Source organism: Cebidichthys violaceus, unplaced genomic scaffold (genome assembly GCF_023349555.1).
Source record: "Cebidichthys violaceus isolate CVI_PGR_0920_01 unplaced genomic scaffold, fCebVio1.0.p SCAF_3, whole genome shotgun sequence".
Taxonomy (NCBI): Eukaryota; Metazoa; Chordata; class Actinopteri; order Perciformes; family Stichaeidae; genus Cebidichthys; species Cebidichthys violaceus.
This window is the reverse complement of record NW_027176483.1, coordinates 10,315,112-10,328,713: the sequence shown is the minus strand read 5'-3', so window position 1 is coordinate 10,328,713 and position 13,602 is coordinate 10,315,112. Positions and strand designations below refer to the sequence as shown.

The window sequence follows — 13,602 nt, the reverse complement described above, 5'->3', positions numbered from 1 at the left end:
AGTCATTCGCATCTGTCACCTTCCGTTACCTTGAAGGATGTGTGCAGCCAGCATGGCCGCGTCCGAGGTTTTACACAAGAGCCGACCGTGGTAGAGGTCTCTCTTGATTTGCAGGAAGACAAAATATCTAACAGGAAAGGACAAAAATCAAGTCAGACGATATGACAGGCCTGCTTAAGAGAATACTGATGATATTCACTCAGTCATCCAGTTACATTTCTCAGTGAAAAGAAAACAGTGAGGAGGAGCAGCAAAAGAACAAACCTGATAAACCTCAAAGACTGTTGACTTCATGTTCCCTATGGGTGGTTTGAATATTTCTTTTTGATTTAGCTGAAATGAGGGCTTTGTTTTTGGGGAAAGGAGGGTAGGAAGGCCCTGAGGGAAAGCTGCTACTGACGCTGTGCTTCTCTTAAAGCCTCCAGCCTAGTTTCAGACTCGCCCAACCAATCAGTTCCTGAAGCATAAAATATTTTCTGAGACAATATCTGAAGCAAATATCATGATGGTGATGATGACTATAATTATTATCACTATTGGAGGTGGGCTTATTAATATTCTTACTTTAAAAACCTCCCATGCCATGAACAGGACATTCATCTTGTTGTTTTTCACAATCAGCCAGCAGACCTGCTTTTCATCTAGGGCATTTCCACAAAGGATAATAATGCTTTCTGCATGGAGAGATGCATTAAAAAGCTGCTTACATTCCCCACGTTGTTTACTCTGCAACACACCCTTTTGAAGGTGCGTTGAGTACAATATATGGGTACTAATTCATTAGCCATTTAGTGCTGATGCCTGCTGATGGCTGCTTATGTTTTGACTGTATTACAAAACATCTGCATAATACAAACATGCACTCAGAGACATAGCACACTATTTCGCCTTCACGGTGCATGGTGGAACAATTTCCTCTTAATTTGAAATCCCTTTTTTGGACTACAGGGGCAAAATAGCTGTTGAGCTGATGCTTTCAAATTAAGGTTTGGCATTGTTGATTAATGTGTATTGTCCCCAGTTAAATCAACTAAAACATCCCAAGTATTTTTCCCCTTCTTTGTTTGCATTTCGTTTTTTGTCAAGTGGATCATCTCACAGGTGTAATTGCTTTCCTGTGAATTGCATACAAACTGTCATACGGTGAATGGTGAAGGCTTAAAGCCGAAACACATCAGCAGTTTTGTCAGTCCATTTCATGGGAAAAGACATACACATCAATCCTTTCATCTTCTGTTTTTAAATCACTGGAGTGGTACATTTTTCCTAAATTTGTTTTGGGGGAACTAACCTGGAAAGCATGTTAACCCTACTGAATGAGCCTGTTTCACAGACGACATTTTAACAAGGCACATGGCGTATAATATAATTAAAGATGTCTGAATTCCATGTAGCTGCTTCAGTTTCAGTTTATTGAGACGCTTGAATAGAACGGAGCCATCATTAATGTTGTTAGAAACACCTGTGCTTTTCCCATTACCACAAGTCAAAATGCCCGGTGTGAGAAAGGCCTACAACACGAAAGGCATCACCATATTTTATGGAAAAGCTGCCTATTTTTTGGTGTCCAAAGACTTGACATTAACATGCTGTCCAAAAAAAATCCTTGCACAATATGATGAGAGGGAGTACCCACTGAATGAACCTTGTATGTGATTGATTATTTATCCTTTCCCTCCCTCGGTGGTCCGCACTCTCCACTCTCATCATAATGTATCACTCTCTCCTCCTCTCCCCCAACCTCCAGCCCTTCATTCACCCTGCTTTTTCTTTTTCACCCTCCATCAGCACTCTACATGTGGTGAACATTACATCTCATTACACCTCAGAGAGAGAGAGAGAGAGAGAGAGAGAGAGAGAGAGAGAGAGAGAGAGAGAGAGAGAGAGAGAGAGAGAGAGAGAGAGAGAGAGTGGCCTACTCTCCCTCTAGTCAGTGATGAATGCACAGATATACCAGCTGGCCCCTTTTCATTATCTGAAGGCAGTGCAAACTCAGTCACCTTCATGCTTTTAATTTTTTACACTTTTACCTTTCTGCTATTTAACCAGAATCCCATTTGGGAAGAATTACCATGGAAGGAAATCTGTGAATTTATACACAAAAAATACTTTCCTCGCTGCTTCACAACTCCCCCTGCAAACTGTGCTCTGTGTAATATTTATCATAATGTTTTAGACAGTTAAGTACTCAGGCATTTTAATTATGCAAGCCCATAAATAATGTTTTAGAAAGACACATGTTGGCTCTGTGTTAACATTTTTAGAGCACAATCTGTACTACAAAAAAATCTGAAATAAAAAGAAAATAGAAAAGGACGAAGCACAGCTGCTTTTCACAGTCTTTCTTCGTTACTTTTAAACTGAAACAAAAGGTACACCGTAGCAGTACAAGAGTACTTATCAATTAATCTGAAGTGAAAACAACAACAGGAGTTCATACCGAGTGATTTCCTCCTTGAGAAAAGCGGGTTCAGGAGGGTAGAACTTGACTCTCAGACACATGGTGAATGGAGGCTGACCTGGAGGAAACGCACAAAAAAACATTTAAGAAACAGACAGAAATCCTTTCATTGCAAGAGATCAAACCACAGGTTTGAAGGAGACAGCAAGGCTGTTTTAAGACTCCGACAGAGGCAGATTTATCCCCATGGATTAAAAAGTGCAATACTTTTGTCTCTCAAATGTTGTGGAAAAAAAGCATAAAATGAAAGGACTCCAAAGAAAAGGAACCTTAAAATTAAGCACAGAGCAAATTAGATACATTTCATAACCAGCAAATGTTTGGTGTTGTCATTGAATAAATAAGTTATATTTACAGTATATGATTAATCAGTTATCAGGGTTTGCACTGATTCATTTTCAGTTTTTATTTTATATAAAATTATATGGATAAAAATAAACATTAGGTAATTCAACATAAGTTCAAACATTAAAAAAATTACATAAACTCAAAGTACTTACATTTCATTTGCTTTGCAATTGATTTTGAGAACTCCAACCAGTGCTGCATTGGAAAAAAAACAGATGAATGCAAATCAATATGCGGACGCGGCATTGAATATTAAGAATGTTTATGGTATTATTTTGAAAACATGACTGGAGATCTCTTGAGACACTGTTACAGCACGAAGGCTGATTAGACAGTCACACGTGTCTTCGGCCAGATTCAGATTCTTCTTTCTCTCTGGGAACATATTCTATCCATCTTTCTCCCAGGTTTCCTTCTCGCCAAACCAAACCCACCCACAGCAACAACCAACCAAAATAGTCCTGAGCGACGGCATAGGAAATGCAGCATCAGCAGGACTTTGCTCTTGTCTGCAGGTCTACAACATGATCTGTGAATATGTGAATACTTCATGAGTCAAGCAGTGCTGCTACATGCCTCACAACAGAAGAGCGAGATGAAACAACAGTCCGTCTAAAAAGCGGCGTGAATAAAAGAAACTGAAGAACACAACTTTTCACTCTGTCCCACATTCTCATTCTTCCAACTAAATCAAACCCGATCCATTTTTAAAATTATAGCCACTCAGGAGATTTCTATATGGACACAAAGCAACGGAGTTATGTGTGCACAAAGTAATTCTGAGTTCACATTCAAACACCTCTACCTTTAAAACATAGGACACAGTGGATCTACTTTGACATATTTTAAACTTTAAAACTGGGTCTAATAAGACGAGTAGAAACTATGCATTTTTGTTTGAAATATCAACGACTATAAAGTATTAGCTCAACATTTTGGAAAATACTTTGATGAGAAGACTGATGCCACTCTGTGAGTTAAATACAAAGCTGGAGTCAGGAAGCTTTTATCTTGAAGCTAAAGCATTGAGAAACAGCTGGTCTGACTCAATAGAAAATTTCAAAATTAGGCCTACCCACTCAGCCAAAATATGAAACGATTCCTTTTAAGTAGCAACAATGGTACCAAATCAGGAAGCTTCATACAAAACACACATTATAAACTTGAGCACTATATTGTACTATGCATCTTATAATTGGAATAGACTGCAAAACACAAATTACATGTTTTTTTAACCAAAGGATTTTAAGGCAACGATGTCTCAGTTTGTGATTTCTTTTGGGACATGGACCTGAATGGAATGGTTTATTGAATGGATATTCATTCATTTAAACTCTCTTTTAAAAGAACAGGTTTACTCTTAGTACAGATGAATATCCTCTGTCATGCTTACACACACTTACCCGCTGCTTGTCTGGATCCACATATCTGATGCCAAAATAGTCTTTCTCCAGCAAGTTGAGGTGGTGGCAGATGAGGTCAAACAGATACTGTCCCTTTGCATCTCGCTGGAAAAGAAGAGAAAAACAAAAATTTAGCAAGCATGCCCACAAAAAAAATCTGAAACACATTTGAATATGTAGCCAAGAAAAGATTCGACAAAAGTACTGTCCTGAGTTCAAACATGAGAAATAATTGCTGCTAGCAGAATATGCTTCAGCTTGTTTTTAAACCCTGCCAGAGATATCTCAGATTCATCCAATATTAATACACAGTCAGAGCTATCTGAAGTGTCTGGAATAAACCCTATCCACCACTAAAAGAGGAGCTCAAAGACAGGATGGATTAAATATGCTGAAACCTCACTGGGGTTTTGCGACAGTAATACTCTGTATTCTGAACCTCACGAGGATGAGAAGCATCCTCGTGAAACACTTAAACTGCAGCGCAGAGAGAAGCCTGGGCGTCCTCCACCGTGTCCAGTAAACATCTGATGCCCCTCTTCCTGTTCACAACAATGTATCTGCATAACAATGCTGAACATTTGAATCAATGGGACAGACTGTCTTGTAGAGATCCAACAGTATTTTTAACAGCATTCACTGTTAAGAAACTCCTCGGAAAACAATGGCTAAAAGCTGCTCTTCAACATAATTCATTGCCTTCGCTCTGGAAGAGCATCCACTAATGAGGGATGCAGATACAATTAGCATGAGCGATGATTACAACTGGGTGCATCAATGCAGCGAGTCAGGTAGAGTAATAAGTGACAGGCCTTTGACTAATCACACAGTGCAAGTCGGTGTCGGTCACTGTGAAGGGCTTAAATCAAGTCTGACTGCTAAAGACTCTTAAACTCATTATATCTGAAACAACTCAGTATGTAAAAGAAGACATTTTAAGTAAATTTGCAAGACTGGATATCATAAACTGACATGTCTTTTGGGAGATGATGTACCTCAAATGGGCATGCAGTTTTATCATAACTATATCTAGGTTTAGCCCACAGGCATGACAAGTTGTACCAGACATGCACTTTCCAGTTGCTGTCAACTCATTCACACAATGACTAATGTCTGCTGTTTATCAGTGTAATAGCCATAAGCACTATTGGATTTCTTGGCAGGGAAAGCTATTAAAGCCTCTGAGCATTCAGTGTTCTTTTCATCCATTTTATAAATTACATTTAGGAACATAAGTCCCTAACAGTTTCCAACCAGGTTAGTTATGAGAAGTTACCGTTACAAGCTGCACTACATGGTCTACTGATTGGTCTCAGGCTATAACTATATTCTATAATAATGTAATAATGTGTCTCAGCTGTGGGCTCCAGCTTCATCCTCTTTTCCAAAGCTAACCCCCTGTCAGGGAAAGGCAGTCTTCACCTCTGGCTCTTTCTCTCCAGCCTGCCATCTCTGAAATATGCGTGGACACCCATCGGGCCTTATTGTTCCACTACCACGACACCGTCTGTTTGGCACGATTATCAGTGATACTGTGCTGATAATGCGAAATCCCTCTCTGTGAGGGCTCACACTCGCTGGTTTCTTCTCATGATCCCCTCCTGAGTGTACACTGATGAACTCTGATTGCCTTCCTGTGTCAGAGCATTTCATCTGCACATTTACTAATTAGGTAAAACTCTGCTGTCAGTGACATTTCAGCATCTTGACTTCTCCGACATGAAATCATGCATCAGAGCATATTTCTAATCAATGAGATAAGGTTGAAAAGTGATTGTGATTAATCAGAATCAGAGAGACAGCAAATATTAAATCTAGCACCACTCCAGTGCTGATACTATTCACCGTCTCTCTCTGTGCCAGGGAGACGTCATGCCCACATACCACATCACAGACTTGGCTCATGGGGACTTTTCTTTTTGAGGATTGCTTTAGTGGGTCAGTCGGCACAAACGCCCATGAGGAGTCTCACTGTTTATGGGCAATTTGGGAGGCAACTGTAAAAAGCGACTTCTTATCGAATGGAAAGTATTCAGAGTACTGCTTATCTATTTGCACACGGTAATGTAGTTACTGTATGTCCATGCATCTGTTAAAGCTGCACTTATCCACATTTTTACATGAACAATGGGTCAAATGATTGTGTAATGGGAAAGTCCCACCCGACTCTGCAGTTCCATTCAGCTCTATGAAGCATTTTAGCGACTATAAAGTCATCCTTTTTGTTTTCCGGCATGGAAGTTTAAGAGCATGCAAATGAATGCAGATACAAAAACAGGCTGACCGGTGCAGTTGAATGATTTAATAAACAAAAAGGCTGAAAACCTAAGATGCAGGCAGGTTACGGGCAAACAAAACTACATCCAAGACGAAAAACAACAAGATGAACTGACTAACAAAGAGGGGAGCACAGAGACTAAATATAAATAGACAATGAAAGGAGGGAGATAACGAGGGACAGGCGACAGCAGGGCTGATGAGTAACAGGTGAAACTAATGAGGGTGGGGCAGATAATCACCCAGACAGGAAACAAAGAAAGGTGGGATATAAAACTAGACAAGAAACCAGAGGAGAGTTTTTTGTTACTAAAACATGAACAATCTGGTCATCAGGGAGCCAGAAACATAACAGCAAACTCTAATGATACTCTGTGGATCTGTAAATAGACATCTCTATCAACTTCAGAAGTTGATATGTCCCTGTTGTGTTTATAGCTTGTTGCCCTTCCTTAAAATGGCCCAAAAAAAAAAACAATGCAGATTTAAGATGCAGATTATCATTTCTATGGCTGGATAAAACCAACCTTAATGCGTCTGTAGTATCAAGTATTTAAAAACTCTTTAGGGAGGTATCAGCAATAAAGTCTGATCATATCAATAGTCTTGTTACTGATTATTTGATTCAATACTTTCTCATCTAAACTGGTAAACTTTGCTCATTTTAAACTTTACTTCACTTAAGCTTTCATACACGTTTGTTTTACATACAAATGGAATAAGGTTTTGTAGAGTATCTTTCTTTAACTACGATATTAAAATCTTAAAAGGATACAGGGCCCTATCCATGACAATGATTGAATCACATGTTAGCTGAGGTCTGATGGGCACTCAAGTGTCACATAATGGCTCATGAGGAGTGCAACAAAGTTCAAGGGTTGACCGTCTCACTCCTCTGCTCGTTTGTCCTGTGACGGCAAGTAGAAGTGTCACTGGCAGCACTCTCCTCCATGTCATTACTCAGGCTGCAGATAAAAGGCACTTAATTAGGACAAAGGCCTGTCGATGCTGGGCTTGTCGCTTAACCGCCGTGACTCTCTGGGACCAAATGCCGATAGAAGCTCTGCTACTGCATGTAACTGACATTTCTGTAGTGAGAGGGCTTCATGGGTGCTAGCCACTGTCACTTCGAGATTATTTCCTCTTTGTTACATTACTAACCAATCTGACGTGCCTGCTAGCTTAAAGGGGCTCGATCCTTGTGGTGTGCTCAGACGCATGAATACATGCGTTTTTGAAGAATCACAGACACTTGGATGCAGACAAATAAAATAGAAACCCTGTCTTTGAAATCAAGGTAGAGGATGAGAGAAATACAAATTTTCCCTGCTAGGTTTTTCATTGAGAAAGGTGATTTCTTGGTCGAGGTATGTAAACTAATCTGCCAATCCTGTATAATCTAAATAAAGTTATAAATAATCAGGCTGTATGCACTTAAAATACAAAAAGGACACAACGAAAACTAGAAATAATATTTCTGTTTTCAAATTGTAAAGCATGCTTCCTATTGTGATTTCATCATTTGGCTGAGAAGACTGCTAGAGGGAGCAACTGGGAGGAACAAAGCCAACCACAAATTTAAAAAACAGTTCTATATGGAGAGGACATACTGAGTCAGAAAAGACATCTGCTCTTTTGTTGCAAGGAGCAAGTTTGTTAGTATTCAACAGCACTCCCACCAACTTCCCCCCCCCCCTTTCTTTCCCCCTACCTCCGTCTCTGCTCCACACCGAACACAGCGGCATTATTCCCCCGCTGGTCTCTCTAATTACAAGACTGAGGTGATTGCACGAGAGAAAGGATGTCCTGAAATTTCTAATTAACACTAATGAACTTTTTCCTCGCCTAGATTGGCATCTCAATAGAGCCCTACAGGAGGCTCAACAGATTTACAAAAGGGTTTATGGGTTTGACCTGAGTTTTTAAATAACCAGGTGACTAGATGAGACCCTACATATTGACAATATCCAATAGTGCTGTGTTGTATTTGTCTGCCACTTCCTAAAAAATAAAGTTAATAAATAAAGTGTGAGAAAATAATAGGACAAATTGTGATAATGCAAATAGGGATGGATTTGTTGACTAGGAAATCACTTGTCGCCGAATGTCCCTGTTATACTAAACAATATTGAAATAATAAGTTTGACACAACATGAATTTGTTGCCTGCCAACCGAGGCAAAAAGGGCATCTTAGAAAGACACATGATAATTAAAAAAAATCTTTCTGACGTGCCTCTACCTGAAAACAACACAGTTGTTCTTTTACTTCCTAAAAAGCCCTCAATCGGCACTTTCCTTTCAGATTAATCATTAAAATCGTCTCCATGTCAACGCAGGAGCACAGACCATTAATAAAAGATTGTATCACTTTATGGTGAGGGGAGTGGAAACATAATGGCATTTATTGTGTGGGACTGTGTGTGTGCGTGCGTGTGTGTGTGATGTGTGTGTGTGTGTGTGTGTGTGTACAGTGTACAGCTAAAGGTACATAGTGCCCTGAGGTGATTTCTTTGGTTTCATAAGCAGATTACTTTCTTTTGTCCCAGGAGGCTGAGTGATTAATGTGTCAGAGCGATTCACCGTCCTGACCGAGCTGCATGGAGTTCAAGTCATGACCCAGCCACTTCAGCTGGGACTTGGGGCAAACAAAGGCCAACCCACAACCACTTACAATTAATAAGAAGCTATGTTTGCTGTAATATCATGTCTGTTTATCTCAAGTCATAAACTGGTTTAGTCAAAGCACACAGACAAACAGTTAGCAGTTATGCAGGTGTTTAAATAGAGCACATCACATCAGTCTCTGCATTTACAACTATTTTTTGTTGTGAATCATGTATATTATTGGGTATTTTGGTACATGTCATTATTATGCAATTATAAACCAATATGATAACACAGGTTGTTGCAGTGTCAAAGAAAAAATACAGTGGTTTCAAACATGTTTTAGAAATCGAATTTCAACACCCAATATTATTGTGGCTAAATGATTAAATTCAACACTAGCGCATACAGTATTGACACAAACAGGTTGAGCTCTTTTTTTCAGACTTCTCCACCATCTGACAATCAATGCCACGACATCAGGGTTTTGAACTGTAAAATCAAACAGTTGTGAAGAGAAGACTGCAACAAACTGCATTAATCGGGTTAATTCTCAAATGCACTTCTCAAGATAACACTGGTGGGTGCAAACAAGAAATAAACTGATAGAGTTCTGCAGCTTTAATATAAAACTTACTCTCCCATTGAGCCACAGTCAGCAAGCAATTATCACACTCATTAGCTGAGGAGGACAATATATGATTTTTGAAGCGGAAACCTTATGATTTACTGCACCCCGAAAGACATCTACATAAAAGAAGTGGTGAGGCCAAACGCTTCCTAAAATGCAATAAAGCAAAAAGGCTGAGGTGTAAAACCAATTGATCGGCATATGGTCAGACATTTGCTTTTAAATAGGGTTATAAACTTAAGTGTAACCCTGGGCGGTTGAAAGAGACACGGAGCATGTAATAGAAAGTGTAAGGATTTAGGAATGATTACAAAGCTTCACTCAGACTATTTTAAATCATCAATCATGAAAATATGGTTGATAAAGGGTCAGGACAACAGTGACAACATGCCTTGAGGAACAACACAGCAGAAAGACAAAACAGTACCTATTTTCAGAGCGAACAAAAGTCTCAAGCAAGTGTACACAGAATATACACAGATTTCCTTTTTCCAGTCAAATAAGAAATGTTTAATTCATAATAGAAATGGACGGTTTTAATGGCATACACAGATATAATGTGATGCAGCTGTAATGAGTCTTCATACAAGACGATGCTGTGAACCAGAAACCGTTCGCAGCACAAGCTTACCAAGCGGGAAAGTGGGCCATCAAAACACGATGGGAATGTGTGAGGATTTGCCCCAGAAATGTGAGGAATCAAGAGACTAAGTGCAGCAAAAGAGAGCTGAGGATAGAGCGATATGGATAATTGCTTTTAAAGCTTCACAACGGTGGATAGTTTGAATGGGTGAAATGTGAGTTGGCATTTATGATTAAAAGAGGAATTCATGAGAGAGTGTATTCTATTCAGCTAAATGCCAAGCACGCTCACATATTTTTTCAGAATTTGTATGTTTAACTGTCACCCTGATTGACAATGATGGCAGTGCTTTCAATAAATCAATGACATTATGACTAACGGTATTGTTCTTTTACATAAAAAATAGCAGACAAGAATGGATTCAGAGATCTGCAAGATGAGGCTGTTATCTTCTTGTCAAATTCTACATGTTACATTAGTCGTCTGCAACATTTTGGGGGTGAGGTTCATTAGTTACCTTATCCAGTATGTAATAAGATTGGAAGCACAATAATCATATGTGGGAATGTTATGTAATTATAGCAGGACAAAAGAGAAAATAGTCTAATTAAAAGTGATAATTAACTCTAATGTAAAACATAAGGCAGCAGTATGTCTCCTACTAACTTTAATGCAAACTTTTCTGAAGGCTGGCAAATCAACAGCTCTATGTCCACTGTTACAAAGCATGACATTTTTCAAGAATTACTAGTGTTGTGTTTACAAATTCAAATACATTTTGGGGCTTTAACAACTCTCTAACCATACTTTCTGATGGATATGCAACATTCATTTGAATTTAAGAATCTTAAACAGGCATACTGCAAAGCTTTTCTTAAGCTAACGAGTTACACTAGCGTGGCTTAAATGGCATAAAGACAGCTTTTAATAGCTATTGCATCCACATTTTTCTAAAATAAATGTTACAATAAAAAGATACAGAATGAATTCAAAAGGTATCTTTGCCACGCTGCAGCTGGATATGGCTTTCAGACGTCACTGGAGTACTTATTCCTATAAAGTTCATACAGGTTTGGAAGCAGACTGGTGGAGCACAGGAGTGTCTACTTTTACCTGTACAGTTTCATCATAACAGCATTCATGGTCATTCATAAATAGCCACTGCAAAACGCTCTTACATACATGACTACTGAGATACAAACAAGATGTACCATCAGCAACTAAAGAAGTGGCTTTATTGTGTGTTTGACAGAGATTTACTTGTGACGTGTGCCTTAATGATAATTTACCTTCATGCAGAAACAAGGAAATAAATACATTTCTCAATGAGGACTTCTGAATCATCAGTTCTTCAGCCCACAACTGATGGATTTCACTGCCAGCCTGGTTCTAATAGCTTTTCTGTCACATCGTTCAGCTGCACATACAACTGAGCATTGTATGTGCAGCTGAGAGATTGTAACTGCATCTAAATATACTCCCTGTAAACCCTAGTGCAGAGATAATAATCAAAGCAAGGATCAACCAGGCATTTGATTGGTCTTTTGATGACCAGCTAAATGTTTTTCTTACTCTACACATCCCCGGTTACCGTATATATTTTAGTGAGCATGGAGTTGCTCCAACAACAGCTAGGTTTTCTTACTAAAAAGTGTGACAAATACCCCCCAAAACAGAATGAGCAGCACAATTGGTGTCATGCTTGGGATTAGCATATAAACAATGCTTAATTTTTCTGGCATTTGCACAGCTTTGGTGATGCGCCAGTTTGGTCTCCCCCAGTGCAGTGAAAGGCTGTCGGGCAATGACTCAGTGTCGCTAATTCAGACTGTGTCAACCCTTCAGACCTTACAATTATTCTCATGCACTGTTAACCTCTACATGAAATGAGAAACTGGGCAATCTTACAGCATGCAGTTTTATCATAACTATATCTAGGTTTAGCCCACAGGCATGACAAGTTGTACCAGACATGCACTTTCCAGTTGCTGTTAACTCATTCACACAATGACTAATGTCTGCTGTTTATCAGTGTAATAGCCATAAGCACTATTGGATTTCTTGGCAGGGAAAGCTATTAAAGCCTCTGAGCATTCAGTGTTCTTTTCATCCATTTTATAAATTACATTTAGGAACATAAGTCCCTAACAGCAACTATTCCCAACCAGGTTAGTTATGAGAAGTTACCGTTGCAAGCTGCACTACATGGTCTACTGATTGGTCTCAGGCTATAACTATATTCCACAATGTGTCTCAGCTGTGGGCTCCAGCTTCATCCTCTTTTCCAAAGCTAACCCCCTGTCAGGGAAAGGCAGTCTTCACCTCTGGCTCTTTCTCTCCAGCCTGCCATCTCTGAAATCCCTCTCTGTGAGGGCTCACACTCGCTGGTTTCTTCTCATGATCCCCTCCTGAGTGTACACTGATGAACTCTGATTGCCTTCCTGTGTCGGAGCATTTCATCTGCACATTTACTGACTTTACCTACAATTTGACTCGTTTGCTCTAATAACTGTCCTTTTTGCTGCCACTCAAAGAATCTGTTGGTACAAACAAAACAGCTGGTTAAAGCATTGTGTCTCCTTCAATAACCTGCTGCGGTCAGATCTTTAATGAAAAGCAAGACTGCATGAGATGGAGGGCAAAAAGAAAAGGGCTTTCTGTGAAGAACATAATTCACTCAGACACAGTTATCTTTTTACTGTCAAACTGTAATTTCCCTTCTGAATTCTTGGTCTTTTTCTATCATTATTGAAGAGGGATATTTCCCAGCCGCAGCCTCTCCTATTTTTGTCAAGTGGGCTGATTGAATGTGAAGTCACAGGAGAAAAAATTATTGGGAATGGCACTTTTGCCATCTTTTCAAATAGCATCACAGCTAAATAGTAAAACTATTGAATATTAGACCAGCAGTTTTCTAAAAACACAGAGCAATTGCTTTGTGTTGTGTCTGGATACATGAAAAGAATAGTTTTGCACTTCAGAGCCATTTGGGTTGCAGTGAAGAAGAAGCCTCAAGGCTCTATCGATGGGAGATTTTTTTCCTGAGATTCCGTCCTCCTCTGTCACATTAAGTTAGTCCAATGTGAGGCTACCTTGTCCAAAACAGTCAACTCATCAGCAAGCTAGAACCAGTGTTGACCAGAGGTGATGACAAACACATCACTTAGTGTAAGGGTGTTTAATAAATAGCTTCAGAAGAGCATAATGGAATAATGGAGTTAATATGTCTTTTTTCATTGCTGGTAGATATATATATATATATATATATATATAGATATCTATATCTATATATAT

At 39.2% G+C, this 13,602-nt stretch overlaps 1 protein-coding gene across 3 annotated transcripts in view; it reads right to left on the bottom strand.

Annotated features, from left to right (window-relative positions):
* Positions 1-13,602, bottom strand: part of LOC137880861 (novel FERM domain containing protein) — a 55,110-nt gene that overhangs the window by 13,971 nt on the left and 27,537 nt on the right. For all 3 annotated transcript variants that reach the window (XM_068722400.1, XM_068722402.1, XM_068722401.1), the window contains exons 2-5: positions 4,213-4,317; positions 2,962-3,004; positions 2,441-2,519; positions 30-127 (exon numbers count right to left, since the gene is read on the bottom strand). In XM_068722400.1, the coding sequence (XP_068578501.1) occupies positions 30-127; positions 2,441-2,519; positions 2,962-3,004; positions 4,213-4,317 (325 nt within the window). The remainder of the gene's footprint in view (positions 1-29; positions 128-2,440; positions 2,520-2,961; positions 3,005-4,212; positions 4,318-13,602) is intronic.